Here is a 16,662-nt window from a genome sequence, read left to right on the forward strand (position 1 = left end):
AGTGTCTAATCCTACGCATCAAGCAGGTCATGTACTAGATCAGGTCTTTTCAAATGTGGCACTGGAGGTGGATAACCCTATTCCGCTTGTTTGGTCCGACCACCATTTGATTAAATTTAGGTGGACGCTGGTGGGGGGTAGGCGGGTCACATCTTCAGGGTGGGCCTGCATCTCGGGTGTTGAGTGCCTTCCGTAACATCCACCCCAAGGCCTCCAGCAAGGGACTAGAGGAGAGAAAGCATTTCCTTTCAGGTGATGTGGTCACAGGTATCAGTCTTCTAGACAACTGGATCAGCTCCATCACCTACAAGAAGGCACCTGAACTGTGTCGGCTCTTGCACAGAGCGAAACTCTCCACTACTTGGTACACAAATTCCCCTAAGGAGGTCAGGAGTGAGTGTAAGCACCTATTCGGGTAGCCAGGCACTTAATACATCATTTAAATAGAAATTTACTGAACATGGACCACAGTGTATTTGTATCTCCAACCTGTCAATGGTCCATTGAAGAGGATCTGTATCGGAAATCCATTTTAGGTTTGTGTGATACCAACTCTTGGGCATCTCTATTTGGGTTATTAGTTTATTTAGTATGATGTAAGGTTAGGAAGATGTTCGGCCTCCAAAGCCATCATAGGATGAAAATGAAAACAAACACAGGACTAAAAGGACAAGTCATGCCCTTACAGATGTTATAATTTTTGTGAATGTCACGGAATGTGATTGCAAAAAGTGTGGGATAAAAATCAGATAATCAGAAATAATGATATAAAGAACCAATACAACTTGTGATGCTTCAGATCTGATGCATCTTTGTGGTGGTTACTTGAAATGATGCTCATCTATGACCCAGCTATGACAGTATATTACAAATAAAATGGCCCCTGTTGGCCATTTAAGAAGCTGAAAATCCAGTGATCATTGTTTCTGTCACAGAGCTAAAACCAAGGTGATTCAACTAAGAAAATATCCAGGCAATAGTGGGCCAGTCAATCAACCAAACAAAGTCGAGGGAGGGACAAATTGATATTGGGACACACCATAATCCAGTATCGGTTTAGTCAGAATATGATGTTCAGAAAGCTTATGTTTGGAATTGGGACATCCAATATTTGGGTAAAATCACTTTTAGGAAGACAAGGAACAAATTCGGAGCCAGGCAATGAGATAAGATTTTGGGCCATTCAAATGATCCTACACTGTGGTGCTCAGGCTGATATGGAGAAATAGATAAACTTTGCTATTTTCTCATGCAGTCAATGCAGATTGATTAAGTGAACTACTGACTGCTTCTTTTTAATTTACTAAACCAGCTGCATAGTTCCTGGGTAGCACAGAGAAGGTCAGAACAGGTAGGATGTGGGAGCACAGAAGGCCAATATCAATTGATTTGTTAAACTCAAATATTTTAACTAACACACTAACATTCATTATTTCCTAACTGCTGCCTTTTAGGAAGGTGTGTAAATCAGACACTCTGTTTTCTTTTTCACCTGTATATGCAAGTTAATGTTTTACTCTTTCTACCCTCTCACGACATTAAGAGAATTTTCTACTTTAAGTTGTAGACCTGGGTCAATGGGGGTGTGTGGCCAGGCAATATGGCAGACAGGACATCAGCCCCTGAGCTCTCGTCGGCCCACTGAGAAATCCTGCCTAATCCTGAGTAATCCTGCCTTCCAAGGCACTGGAACACACACTGCTTTTACAGCAGAGCTGCAGCAAGAGTTTAATATCGAAATTCTCCAGCTTGTGCCGCTTCTGGACTAAGATGGTTGGGATGGCCTGGTGACATTGAGGTGATGGTGGCAGCTCGCTGGCTTGTACCTGGAGACGTCAGGACCACGCCGCTGGAGAGGACCAGACTTGGCTGGACAAAGATCCTGGGAGCTGCACCAGCAAGCCTGGGCTGCAGAGGCCCGCTTCCCGAGTGCAGGCGGGAGTAAGGCTGCTCGCAGCGGCGGGGCCAGTAAAGCCTGGGACCTGGACTGTGCTGGGCCGCTGCACAAGGCTTGGTGGCAGGAGGTGCAGCTTGCTTGCCCAGTACGACCCCTACTGGTGTTGCAGCAGAAGATCATGCTCTGGCAGAGGAGACTCTGGAGCCTGGTCAAAGCGAGTGGATGTGACACAGTGGACGGCCCTCCTCTTTAAGGGCCTTGCACTGGGGGCATGGAACACTTCTGGATGGCGGCAGTTCCGTCCCCCCTCCATCCACCCTCCCAGACCCTTGGTCGGCTGTGCTGGGCCTGGCAGAAGAAGTACCTATTTGGGGGCATTGAAGGACACTTCTACACCATCCACCCTCCCAAACCCTTGGTCGGTTGTGCTGGGCCTGGCAGAAGGAGTATCTTTTGGGGCATTGAAGGACGCTTCTACACCCGGAGAGGTGAGTGCACCCTGACTGCAGCCTGCTAATTCGACACCATTGAGGGGGCATTGCTGGCTAGTGGGTCGCCCTTAAAACTTTGCACACCACTGAAAGACTGCCTTGGCCTCCGCATGTGGCTGGGAAGGTTGTCTGCATTCCTCCCTCTCCACCCCAAACTAGCTAAGCACAAAACTGTGAAGAGATAGCCCCTCAGAGGCCTGTTTACAGTACTCACTCATGGACCAGAGTGGCAAGTGGAGGGTGTTGTGGCCTGGTGTGCTGAGCCTGTCTTGCTCTGGCAGCGGCAGATTGCCCACCCCTTCTGGGAACTTGAATGAAGTGGATTGCTAAACTCCTGCATCTGGCACACGAGTTTCCTAAACTCTGTATGCATTGGACCTGGTGGTGAGGCAGCCTACCTGTACTGAGCAGAGGCAACCATGGGTAAGGATAGGCTGGCACACTTGCATGATATGAACATAGTTTACATCTCTATGCCAACAGCCCCAGAGACTCACATGACAGGGCGAACAGACAATGTTGGAGGACGCCCAAGAGGGGGAGCAGGAGCCAACCAGGGCGGAGTTGCTGGCTGCGATAGAAAGCTTGCAGATCCCGCAAAGGAACAAGATAGAAACAGTTTCTATAGAAGTAAATCTCCTACGAGCCCACCTCAAAAAAAGTGGCGGACAAGGTTACCACAGTGGAAGGCAATATTGAAGTGCTTCAGGTGTATGTAGCTTCTGTGAAAAATCAGATGGCGTGGATGACCACAGTCTCGACGGGGCTAGAACGTTGCTGAAGGCCAATCCCAGCGCGGCAATGTCTGAGTGCTGAGGTTTCCCAAGAGAGTCGCAGGTACTCAGCTGAAAGCTTTCTTGAAAATTGGGTGAGGTACAAGCTTCGGCCCAAGGACTGTCGGACCTCTTCATGGTGAAGTGGGCGCATAGGGCCCTGGTGCCCCCTCCGCCTCCGGGTACACCACCACAGGTGTGCATTGCCAAAATCCTCAACTACCATGATAGGGACTGCATCCTGCAGCTAGGGAGCAGGCGGGCCCTTCTTTGAGAATTGTAAAATTGCTATATACTTGGACTATACCAAAAAAGGTGCAAGAACAGCACATATCTTTCTTAGGTGTGAAGTAGAAACTGAAAGCATTGCAGCTGACCTACAATGTTCCTGTACCCCTCATGGCTAAAAGTGATCTTGCAGGGGAAGGTGCACTTCTTCATCCTGAGGAGATCTAGGACAGGCTGGAGTTCTAGAACAGACCAATGGCTCTACACCCCGGAGGTGGGGCAACAGGGAACAGGAACTCTATGCCCTGACGGACCGCCACACAAGATCACCCAACGGGGAACCAGTGAACCTCTGACCCCATGGACTCGCAAAGGGAGACGATTCATGAGGATGGTACGATGCAGGTGCAGGATGAGGGGGCCCAGGAGGCATCCTCAGGAGGAGGCGCTCATTCTTCCACACTGGCACCAAGCACTGAAAATGAGATCCTTCAACTGATTTTGTGCTGGACACGCTAGTGGCTGCGGGAGACAGTAACAGTTGCTGAGAAATACACTACAGTGGAGTGGCGACTATGCTGTGTGCTGGGCACCGTCAGAGGAACTTAGTATTTTCCTGGAAAGTTATTTGGAGTACACCTGTAGTGTGAGTGGACAGAGATTTGACAGCTGCCAGACTTCAGAGATGTACTTGATGGGTGTGTGCGATTGCCTGTGTTAGGAGACAGATTGGCATAATTAAGTGGGCTGCACTGGCCCTCCCTCTGGGGCCCTGCAGCTGAGTGCCAGGTTGTGTGGCTGACTGGGTGACTGTTTGAGTATGCTGATCCCCGTTAGACTCGCTGGGTAGAAGTGCAGGTTCTAGCACATGCAGTGAGTTGGCATCTGTAGTCACTCTGTTATACTATGTTATACTAAGTTCAAAGTTGTTTATGTTTATGCAGTGGGGATGTCGCAGGGAGGTGTGGTGGGAGAGGCAACACACATTCCTCTGACTAGCTAATCGGAGGTGACGTTAACTTATTGACATGAAAAGTCAGGGGCTTGGGCTCCTACACAAAGAGATATAGAGTATACGCCTTCTGAAAAAGACTCAAAGTGAATGTTGCTTGTTTACAGAAGACTCATTTAGATGACTCGGGAGCCACTCATCTTGCTAAGAAGTGGCGGGGCCAAGTTTTCCACTCCCCCTATTCTACATATGCTAGGGGGTACTGATATTGGTGGCCCCTGGAACCCCTTTCTCCCCCACCTATGTAGATGGCGGTATGGAGGGCTGGTACGTCCTACTGGAGGGAGGCGATTGTAGGTGTTTACCTCTTATTCTCCCACCCTTGATGACCCTGCCTTCTTCCCAACAATCCGAGACCTGTTAGTGCAAGACACACACGTTCCTCCTCTTTTTGGGCAACTTCAAATGTGTGATAGACGGAGGATTGGACAGATCTCCACCTAGAGAAGGCACCAAACCCCATATGACGAGCAAGCTTCAGGCAGTTATGCAAAACATGGGCCTGGTGGACATCTGGCACACCCATTATCCCTTGCACAAGGTTTACACGTCACTTATTGACTCACAATACATACAGCAGGTTGAACAGCTTGCTGGTGAGTGGGATCCCATGGGTGGAGGATGTAGAGATTGTGCACCAAGCGAGATTTCTGTCTAACCACTCACCAGTCTCCTGTACACTTAAATGGGGGGACCGGGCGCAAAAATGGCTAACTTGGAGGATGTCTGCAAACATACTTACTCACCAAATGGGAATGGAGGCACTCTTGAACCCTAACAGACTACCTGGACTTGAATAAGGGCCCCACGTCATACAGAGCCGGAGAGTGGGAGGCTCTTAAGACAATGTTACAGGGGTACATGCATGGACATGACCTGTGGGGTATGGCGACAACTTGAGGCTAACCTGGGAAGGGAGGAGTTAGACCTGGCTAGGCTAAAGGCAGAGGACCAGATGGATTTGGGCAGATGTAAGTGGGTATTGGTAACAGTTAGAGGCATAGCTGACATCTGGAACCGTCTTGATAAATATACCTTAAAACAGTACAAGCAAGTATTACATAGAGAAGGGGATGAGTCGGGCAGATTGCTGGCCTGGATCATTTGCAGAGAGTTTGTACTCCTGTACGAATGCTGTTGGTGACCCCTGATGGCTCTAGAGCCAAAAGCAGGGTGGACATAATGGGCGCATTTCCGGAACATCTGGAGCGAATATATATCATGGAGCCGGGGATTGCCCTGGACAAGTATAGACCCTTCTTGTCAGGGGCGGGGCTACTAGTACTTGGAGAGGAGACTGCTGCAGACCTGGACGCACCCAGTGAACTGGGGGAAATGCGCTCGGCGCTGCGCATGCTGCTGCATGCCTAGGCTCCTGGAAGCAATGGCTTCCTGGTCGAGTTCTTGCAGGATTTCTCTCCCACAGTGTTGCAGAGACTGCTTCAGGTGTTCCTTGAGGCGAGGGAGACCGGGGTTCTGACATGAGAGGGACCTTTGTATGTTACTAACACGAAGCAGTAACATGACCGATCCTTTGGCATACACACCAATTACCATGATTAACTCGGACGTCTTGGTCCTATGCAAGCTTTTGGGCGACCACCTTAATTCCAACATGACCAGCATGGTCACGAAGACCAATGCGGGTTTATCCCGGGCCACAGCACATGAATGAACTTACGGCACTTATCCCATGTCATGCATGAAGTAAAGAGCGGGGGGAATGGCCCAGGTCCCACTTGATCTAGATAAGGCCTTCGAAATGGAAGATTGGGGGGGATTTAGAAGAGGTGCAGCAGGCTATTCTGTTTGGATCACAATTTTAAGGTTGGGTTCGGCTGCTTTACACCTTCCTCACCAAAAGGGTGCGGGTAGGGTGCTGCCAATCAAAGAGTTGGGTCCGAGGTAGGGGGACATGACAGGGCTGCCCTCTCTCCCTTCTCCTCCTTGCTCTGATCATGGAGTCCCTTGTGGTTTGGGCTAGGTGGGAATTAGCGGACTGGGGTATAACCATAGGGGATGTCCGACATGTCATATCACTATATGCTGATGATGCGCTATTTTATATCATGTCCCCCAGGACTCCCTACCGGTTATGTTATGCTTACTGGATGATTTTTGGTCCCTGACAGTGCTCCGAGTCAATAGACGTAAACCTCAAGTGTCCCCCAATGCAGCTTTGGTTGGAGCCCCCTTGGAGTGGTTGCCAAATGTCGGTTTGCGCTGAGAACTGGCCCACTTCCGATACCTAGAGACAATGGTGGTTAGCACTGCGGCACGACATTTGTGACTGAACATGGGAAAGATGCTAGAAGTGTTGCTCCCCTTTTGGAACATACTTTCATTACCATTGATGGGCAGGTTGGCTAGCTCGAAGATGGTGCTCCTGCTGTAGAGTCAATATGTTCTGCAAAATTCTCTGCCCCTCCCCCTAAACTATTCAGACAGCTGGACTCAATTTTTGTATCCTTGCTCTGGGCTGGCAAGTGTAGCAGAGTGGCCCTGTCCAGGTTAACTAAACCTTACAAGGAGGGTGGACTGGAGGCGCCGGGCTGGATTTATATTACTACACAGCACACATGCAGCATGCAGCGTGTTGCTTGGAACCAGAGTATAGCTGAGAAAAACATCTCCTGGCAGGCATGGATGGAGCGGATTGATTGACTGAGATTTTGATGAAGGGAAGAGAGGTGCTGGCTGCTGCGCCATACGTGGTGCACCAGACGGCATAAATATTAAAAGAACAGATGGACGGAATGCTGAACAATACAACCATCCACCCCCCAGTCACACAGATCTGAGTGTAATCCATTGTTCTTTTGCCCACCACGCCATCCCATTTTGGACCCAGCCATATGCAAATCAGTCTTGACCCTGCTCCCCATGGGAACAGTCCAGCTCCAGGTCCTCCCTGGACTGGAAACAAGCATCCTGGGACTGATTTCAGGGTATCACCCTTCATCAGCTAGGCTAGCTTGAATCCAGTGGCACAGTGAGCACGCATCCCACATCTGGGCATAACCTTCCCACTTAGGGCAACTTTAGCAACACAAAAGGATGAGGGACGGAGCGCTGAACAATGCACACACTCACCCCCATTCACAGATCTTGGTTTAATCCATCATACTTTTGCTCAACATGCCACCCCAGTTTGGACCCAGGCATATGCAAATCAGTGCTGATCCTGCTCCCCATGGGAACAGTCCAGCCTGAGCTGCCAAGCCAGGTCCTCCCTGGACCGGAAACAGGCATCCTGGGATTGGTTTCCGGGTGCCACCCTTCAACAGACAAACTTGCTTGAATCCAGTGGCACAGTGAGCATGGGACCTACGTCTGGGCATACCCTTCCCACTTAGGGTGACAAAAGCAAAAAGAACAGATGATGGACGGAATGCTGAACAATGCAAACATTCACACCATGTCACAAAGATCTGGGTTTAATACATCGTTTTTTTGCCCACCACACCATTTGGCAAATCAGTCTTGACCCTGTTCCCCATGGGAACTGCCAAGCCAGGTCCTCCCTGGACTGGAAACTAGCATCAGGGTATCACCCTGAATCAGCCCAAGCTAGCTAAAATCCAGAGGCGCAGTAAGATCTTTGTGACTGGGGGTGAATGTTTGCATTGTTCAGCATTCTGTCCATCATATGTTCTTTTTGCTTTAGATGGCACAAATAAGGCAGCATCTCCTCACCACGGTGTTGAAATGTGCCACAATTCACTGGGAGCTGTCGATATGGATACTATTACCAGTTCGTCAACTGGCTGTGAACATATTCTTCGAGGCTTGGAGGGAAAGTGGCTGTGCAGTGCTGGGGAACCAATACCCAATGAGCCCTTTATCACATCTGAAGAGACAAGCAGTGTTTAGTTTGGGAGCAGGCCATTTTTTGCATCATGCTCCTCTGGCAGAATAAGCAAAACAAACTTGACCCACCTACCCTTCCACCCTGATGGCCTCCAGCACCCTGGGAACCCTTTTGTCATGTGGTGCAGGTAGGCATCTGATCACCCTACTATATAAGGCCATGAGGGTGGATGTGGTGGGCCCGTAGCCTCGGGCCTGAGTGGCCTGGGAGGCGGACCCAGATATGCTCTTGGAGGCCATGGACTGGATGCACATATGCAGGCTCACACAGACAGTCTCCAGCGATGCCCCCCTTTAAACTACTGCACTATAACGTTTTTACACTGTATGTACCTGACCCCTAGGGCCCTTCATCGTTTCTCACACACTCGCTCTGATGCATGCCCCTGTTGTGGCCACACAGGAGCAGACTTCATACATTTAGCGTGGGACTGCAGTAAGGGCCTTCCGGAGCCAGGTGGTAGACGCGCTGTAGTGGGTCACCTCTTTACCAGAGCTCCTTATTAGCCAATGTCAAAAAGCCCAAGACTCGGAAGATGGCGCACAAATTCCTACATTTAGCCCTGGTACTTGCCAACCGCAGGGTGGCTAGTACGTGGATGAGATCGCACGACCCAGAACTAGCCCCTGGCGCATGGATGTGGTTGAATGGTCATTAACGGAAGAAATCCATATCAAATTAACTAGATGTGATGATAAGGTGGGAGAAGACATCCAGATATAGCAACACCTGAGCAATACGCTCAGAGCGGGACACTACAGACTGGGACAGTGACAAGACTACTGCCTCCGAGGAAAATGACAGGCCGCATGGGGTGAGAACAACCCTCTGAACAGCATAGAAGGGAGGGCCCATGTAACAGGTCTCAGCAACAGCCTGTATCTTTGTCACCAACAAGGTGTACATTTTTACTATTGCAAATGATTGGTGCGGCCCCACCGCTTAACAGAACCTGCACTGTTAGTGACTTTTACCACTGCTATGTTTTCGTAATGTAAAACTACAAATAAAGGTGTTCCAAAAAGTTGTCGACCTTATGCACATGTCAAAAAGCATTATGGTCAGAAAAAGGTATATTTTCACAACAATGTTCCACAAAAGCATTGCTAAGAAAATGAGCATTCTGCGTAAGATCATGTGCACCAAAAGCTACAATTGGTCTTTTAAAATGACATCACGTATTTTGTACATATATTTAAGTGTTTTTTAGTAGCTGGGGAAAAGGTCAACCTTTAGTTTAACTCTTACTGAAGAATGGAAAACTCATCTTCACAGCACTACAGTGCAGTCCTTCTGCCATCAGTACTCATACACCAAACTGTTACTCAAGAATATTTGCATCAATTGCTACAGTTTTTTTTTTTTTAAACATTAAATCGTACTTTTTTGATGAACTGTCACTATACCATTATGCTTGGCTGTTAAATTGAAAAAAATAATACAAGGTTGAACAACAGCAGAATTACAAAACACTGACCTTCACAGCACTGCAGTGTAATCCCTTTGCCATCAGAATGTACACTAAATCCTTTGCCAAGCTGTCTTTTATACCTAGGATAATTCCACCATAAATATTTGGCACCTCCCACTAAAAGAAAAGAGAAACATGGAATCATTATTATTTATTTTTATAGTAGGATTTTGCTCCCAGGTAAACCACATAAAATCCATAAATCATTAAAGACCCACTGCTAACAGCAGGAACCCCCCCCAGTTTTCAAGAGCCTACAAACACAGGTTTCCAAACCTGGTTAGCAGACTAGACATGGCTCGTAGGAGACGGATGGGAACTGTGTGTTAGGACCAGTGAGTCCTATGCCTTCCGAGGTTTGCTACAGACCCTGTTTCTCTTGGTCTTCGGATTCTGAAGCTTGTAGTGCTTGATAAAAATCAAGAGACACCTGGGCCTTCCGGGGCTTTCATAGTCAATCTTGCAGATTTCCAGATCGTTTTTGTCCCCTATGTGCAGCTGAGCAAGGCTCTAGAAACCTGCTGGACTGTTTTTGAACTGGTGGAAGGTGCGCCATCAAGGCTTGGTACACTACCTGGCTTTGTAGCCCTGCAGCTTTACGCACTGATGGCATCAGAGGTTGCTAACAATTGTGAGCTACCCACTTCTGCATTTGCATTTGCATTGGTATTTTCAGGGCCAAGGTATCTGTACACTTGCATGTCAATGCCTCTGAGCGTTTGTTTGAGCTAAGTTCTAACAATGTGACGGGATGCTGCTTAACAACTGATGATACAAACACAGTCAAAGGAATGATAAAACTCCTAAGTCATAGGAGACGTGAACACTTAAGTGGTGGATTCTGCCTGGCTGAATGCTTTTAGGACACATTAGATATATGAGTTATGTCATAAGTGTCAACTTCATATGTCATCCATAAACGACAACATAAACAAATTATAGGTGGCCTCATAATGTGCAAGTAAGAGGAAGATGGGATTAAACAGACATTTAAGCAACAAAACACTAAGATGGGCAAAGACAGTATGCCAAGAATTTTTAAAGAGCAAGTTACAATCTGAAGCAACCACGATCTCATAAAGCAGTCAATATCTCATCTTCTTTAGGAGGCGTAAAGGTTTTTGCATACATTAAGAGCCTAAATGCAGAGAATGACTTACTGGGCAAGGGTCAGGCTCTAGAACCTAATACTCCAGGGCATCTAATGACAGACCTCTGAAAACTGAATAAGGTCGGTAGATGGTAAATTCCAGCAGAGTTGATTATAAAGGCCAGATCAACAAGCTTTTATACCCGGATGGGATTAAATGACACCATTTTGCAATAGCATACCTCTTGCCTGGCCAAGAGGCACCAGCTTACAAAGATGAGGCCTTCAGTGCTCTTTAAGGATTTATTCCGTCACTGGGTAAATACAAACTTTGTACTGATGCTCACAGTACGTGTCTGGTCGACATAAGATTCAACATTCACATTACACTGATGAAACATTGCGTTACTAGAAGGCCTGGATAGACAGAGTTAATAGCCACCTAAAAGGCTGTCTCTCAACCTCTGAAATCTGGATGTCAAAGATTCCCTGGCTTGAGCTGACCCTGAGCCAAAGCCCAGATGAGTCTGCAACCAACGTATGAGGTCCAGCTTGTTTAAGTACCAGCCGAGTATGCCCGAGGACCTATAGTTCAGGACTAAAGATCAAGACCAAAGACCAAAAAGTGATTGATCAAAGATGTAGTCTATAGGACACAATACTCCCTCCTCAACTCCACCACATAATTGGACATTAAGTAAATATGGCTTGCCTTCCAGGGTGCCTTCATCTATTGTTTTGCAGTACACTGTTTTTTTTTCTTTTCCTTCCCAGGACTTTTGGGTTTTAGTTTGGACATTCTTTGTGATGCTGTTTATTGTTAAGCTGAACCTAGGGCGTAGTGAATCATATTGCTATCTCTTGCTCATGGGGGTTGGGGGGAATGTCATGGATCCTTTTTTAGGGATCATAGTCGGCAGCATCTGAACCCCCTCGCAATTGCGTCCATCTAGCCTCTTTCTAAAGGTTGACTGCTCCCACTTCGTTCAGATTCCATTTTCTCTTTCTCATGACAGAACTGGAGAAAGGGAGGGAGGGTTAGGTGGTGGGGCAACCTCAGAAGGGGTTGGACTATGCCCCCATCTCTTCCTTTAACCACCTTATTGTGCATGCTAATAGCCTACGCCTGCTCCTGTCTTTAATCCCGATTACTGCTGCCAGTCAACCACACAAGGCGTGGGGGGGGGGGGGGGGGGGGGGGCATAAGAGGAGGCTGAGGACTCTGCACAGTCATCCCCAGTGTGCCCTGCAACCAACTATTCCATCTTCATGGTTTATTTGGGGCAGTAGTTAGACGTCTTAGACACAGTTTATTATGTAGTGCAAAATGAAGGTGATGTGCGTGAAGTGAACTTTAGCATTGTAACTTTATTGTTTACCTTGGAGAACTAGCTTTATCTGCTTCATATTTATCAGTTTCACAAGCTGTTAACGTTGCTACTTTCTACAGGTTCACATCATCATATTGCATGCTGTTTCAAAAAACCTTTTCATACTATATTCCTAACACCCTGTGTGAGAAATGATCCTGACTTGAAAAATGTGATTGTTCTCTCGCCTTTATTTCTTTCAAAGGACCCATTCCGCACCTTCCATCTTGTGCACGCACCCTCTTTCTGAGTGTAGCCTATCTTGGCAGCCTTATTGCAAGTTCCCATTGTCATATGCGATGGTTACTGCATCTTATAAAGTCTGACAAGGAGGTGTTTGGAGTTTGTCATATGTATTTGTTATCTCTTATTCTAGCTTTCTGGGGAATAACAATCATATTATGGAATTTATAACCCACATGTCCTGATAAACACCAGGCATTTTTTACTTGTTAAATTCTGTCAGGTTTGACTTAAGAAAATTTAACAAAGTAATCACCTGGTGATTACTGGGGTCCATACACATCACACCACTTAAAATTGTGATCCCTGGGCAGACAACTGTTTGTGCAAGAATTACAATTTACAGGCCCTGAGTTGCATGCCTTAATCTCTTACTGTGTTTCTACAAATTGTCCACTCCTCATTTAATAGATTGCACCCTTTCCTTTTTTTTTAAAACCTAATACCTGCAACAGAACAGTACCTAATCTCAGCCAGCCTATCCTTTCATACCATCAGCTATTTGCTTGCACTCGCAGAAGCCCAACTGGTGATCATACTTTGCTTCTATTAAGGTAATCTGCCCCAAAGAAACAGGATTAAGTACACAGAACTCGTTCCTCGAAAGCATAAGCCCGATCTAAATAAACATTTAATTAACCACTAACCTTCTGTTCTGTACTAGTCTGCTACGCGCTTCAACACCTCGTCAAGGGGTAGTAAGCACTATATAAATGCAATTATAATACAGTGTAATGCCTAATGAAGTGCAATGGTACTCCCAATAGAGTAGCATACAATTTCAGTGAACGATGCCTAATAATGTCTCCTCTCAAGTGACTTCAAGATGCTTTTACAGCTGCTCTTTTCTTTATTCTGCATTTATGTCATGTGAGGCTGTACTCAAACAGCATGCTCTACTGGATCTTTGGCTCTTAGTTGGAGACCTATGAACTGTATTTGTCTTTATCAAACCATGAATTCTCCTTAAGTTATCTTGCTTTATTATGTGCACTGGTTTGTCAATGGAAATTAGATTTCAACATTTTACATAATTGTTCTAAGAGTATAGCTAGGTGGGCCTCTGATTGCAGTATATTTATCTTTAGCCACAATGCTGTACACCATGGCTACAAATCATTGCCAAAGCTGGCAATGCCTATGCTGTACAGCGTGAACAAAAAGCAGTGGCAGAGTCATTAGTCTCAAAGGCAAAAACTATTGGCTTTGCCCGTGTTTGTTTGTCTCAGCACAACACCCCTGTGATTCTCAGTGAATCAGTTAATCAGCTCCTGTGTGAAAAAGAAAAACAATATAAAATTTGGCAATAAAAATCCTATTACATTAAGAAAGCTGTTGCACCCATGTGCATGTCATAGTGAAAATATGTTTGAAAGTAATTAACATCTGTTGTCACAATAAAAACAAATAACATCTGTTGTCACAATGAACATCCATTTCAAAGGTGTACATGAACTATGGGCCTCATTCTAACCGCCCGCCATGCGGTAACCGCCATATGGCCGCTCCGCGGTCAAAAGACCGCTGGGGCCATTTCAACTTTCTTGCTGGGCCGGCGGGCGCTGGCCAAGTTAGCGCCCGCCGGCCCAGCGGGAAAGGGGCCTGTAACACTGAAGCCGGCTCCGAATGGAGCCGGCGGTGTTGCAGGTGTGCGACGGGTGCAGTAGCACCCGTCGCGTTTTCACTGGCTGCTAGGCAGACAGTGAAAAGCAGGCTGGGGCCCTGTTAGGGGGCCCCAGGACACCTGTTCCCGCCATCCTGTTCCTGGCGGTAAAAACCGCCAGAAACAGGGTGGCGGGAAGGGGGTCAGAATCCCAAGCAGCGCCGCCATGGCGGATTTGGGCAACCGGGGGAAATCCGTCGGGAAACCGCCGGACCCGGTTTTCTGACCGCGGCTTTACCGCCGCGGTCAGAATGGCCCAGGAAGCACCGCCAGCCTGTTGGCGGTGCTTCCGTCATCCGCGACCCTGGCGGTTTTGTACCGCCAGGGTCGGAATGACCCCCTATGTGTGCTATAGTAAAACATATCTCCAAAGGGCAAGAGGTATAACAAGGACGACAGGGGAAAAAGAAAACAATAGTACCTCAATCACAGCCTGATCTGCCGAATGACAGCAATCAAGATGACTCACTCAGTACTTGGTCCACCCTCCAGCCAAAAGAAGAGCAAGTGAAGCTAGTATGCGCTGGCCAATTAGAAGGCAGCAAGTAAGAGTGACAATGAAGCCAGCAAATGGTAAACATTGGTGGGCTCCAAGCCCCTTGTTATATACAGCATCTCTGGCAAGCAAGAGCCCAGGCACTGTTGCAGGCGAGACCTAAAATTATCCAGTGAGTAATTTATCACTCCTCAGTGCAAACCAAATGGGAATGTTTTATTATTGATCTTTCAGGTGGTCAGTCATAATTGTATGTAATCGTACTTTCGTACAGAAACCGGACTATAAAATAACAAATTACATGATGAGGTAGCATATGTCTTCATTGAAGTACAGGTAGAGTGGCCTCGCTTAACAGATATTGGAACATAGGCAGTGCTGGATTTTGCAAACAAGATATTTCTGGAAGAGAAGACTCCTGAGTTCCTGCCTGACTTAGAGGGGTAATGGTGCTGGTCATATCTTTTGAATGCTCTTCCAGATTCTCTGTACAAAGGAGAATTCCTTCTTCTAGTCTTCTCCTTCTTGCACATCGTGATCACTAGCTTAGCTATATCTAGGCTGTGTGTGTTGTTTTGGCAAGTAGAGATGTTAATTTTGTCTGTCGGCTAGAGTGGCAAGTTGGATGTAATTGCTTTGAAGATGACATAACAGATCTTACAGGTTCTGTGGGTGGTCTATGAGAGGCAGTAGAGTGCCTGAAGGGTAGGAGTAATCAGTTGTATTTCTTTAGTCCTTTCAGTGGACAGCCCTCTTAAGTGATGAGTGTCTGGGATGGAGGGTAGCAAGGGACAATGCTAGCGTCCATCAGATGGAGTTGCTACCATCCACTTTAGAGAGGACCAGTGCTTGAACACCATTGTGGTAGGACAGTAGTCTAGGCTGCTTGCCTGTGTCTTATAAGTGGTGTGTGTCCTGAAGTTTGGGATGTCAAAATAGAAGCTGAATGATTTTGTGTTGTGCATGAGATGCTTTGTTAATCTGTACAGGTTCTGAGCTGACCGATGAGGACAACTCAGTTTTCAAGGATCCTATTCTTTTTTTTTCTTTCTTTTTTTTAAATAATTTTTTATTGGACACACAGCAGTAAAAATAATTTCATCATAAAGAGGGCGTCATAGCTCATGCATAAATCTCAGATACCAAATATTACCATCATTTTCATATACAGAATAAAAGCATATTCGTTTTTTTATCAATCCACTCTAAGGGCCCTGAAACCATGAGAAAAGTGGTGCCCAAATTTTGGAGCCTTTTTTCCTAGCTGCGGCACCCTTTATATTATATAAACTGTATTCCAGATGATATACAGATAGGAGCTGCGTAATCCATTGACTCCAGGACAGAGGGTCTGACTCCTGCCAATCAGATGCGACAAATCCATGTAATACAGACATTGCGACAAACAAGAAATATCTTGATCAGATCTTACAAACAGAATCATCAACCCCCAACAGCACCAGTTGAGGTGTTAAATTAATGTCCTGTCTCATAACGTTCTTCAAAAATTCAGATATTTCATAAATTAGTCTTGATAATTTCACGCAATTAACAAACATATAGCAAAGATCTGCCTCCAAACTTCCACATCGCGGGCAGGTGTTACACACACTTTTTCCCCAACTGGCAATCTTGGCCGGTGTATAATATAAATTATACCAAACCATATAATGCTGGATTTGCGGGCCGGCCAACAATAAGACATTCTGAGCCATTTCTACAGAGTCGAACACTACAGACTCATTAGCACCTACCCGCAATTCCCACTTCTTAACGAGCAGTGCCACATCATCCTGTACTGAATCTAGGAGGAGTGGGTACAAATTCCTAGTAGTACAGCCAATGGGTTTACCCACAACCTCCATCAGCTTGATCTTAGCCCCGCATGGATTGTGTTTAAAGGTAGTTAGTAAAAAATTCCTGATCTGTAAAAAAATTTAAAAATCCCTTCTGTCCAAGGCAAATTCTACATTTAAATCCTCAAATGTCTTAATATGACCTCCCTCAAGAAAAAAGTCCCCCACTTTCTGAATACCACGGCTGGCCAATCTTATACA

The 16,662-nt window shown here is 46.5% G+C and overlaps 1 protein-coding gene across 1 annotated transcript in view; it reads right to left on the minus strand.

Moving 5' to 3' along the window:
- INTS8 (integrator complex subunit 8) overlaps positions 1-16,662 on the minus strand; it is a 629,314-nt gene that overhangs the window by 314,774 nt on the left and 297,878 nt on the right. The window contains exon 15 of the mRNA XM_069220496.1: positions 9,750-9,860. Within this exon, the coding sequence (XP_069076597.1) occupies positions 9,750-9,860 (111 nt within the window). The remainder of the gene's footprint in view (positions 1-9,749; positions 9,861-16,662) is intronic.

This window comes from Pleurodeles waltl, chromosome 2_2, assembly GCF_031143425.1.
Source record: "Pleurodeles waltl isolate 20211129_DDA chromosome 2_2, aPleWal1.hap1.20221129, whole genome shotgun sequence".
Classification (NCBI taxonomy): domain Eukaryota; kingdom Metazoa; phylum Chordata; class Amphibia; order Caudata; family Salamandridae; genus Pleurodeles; species Pleurodeles waltl.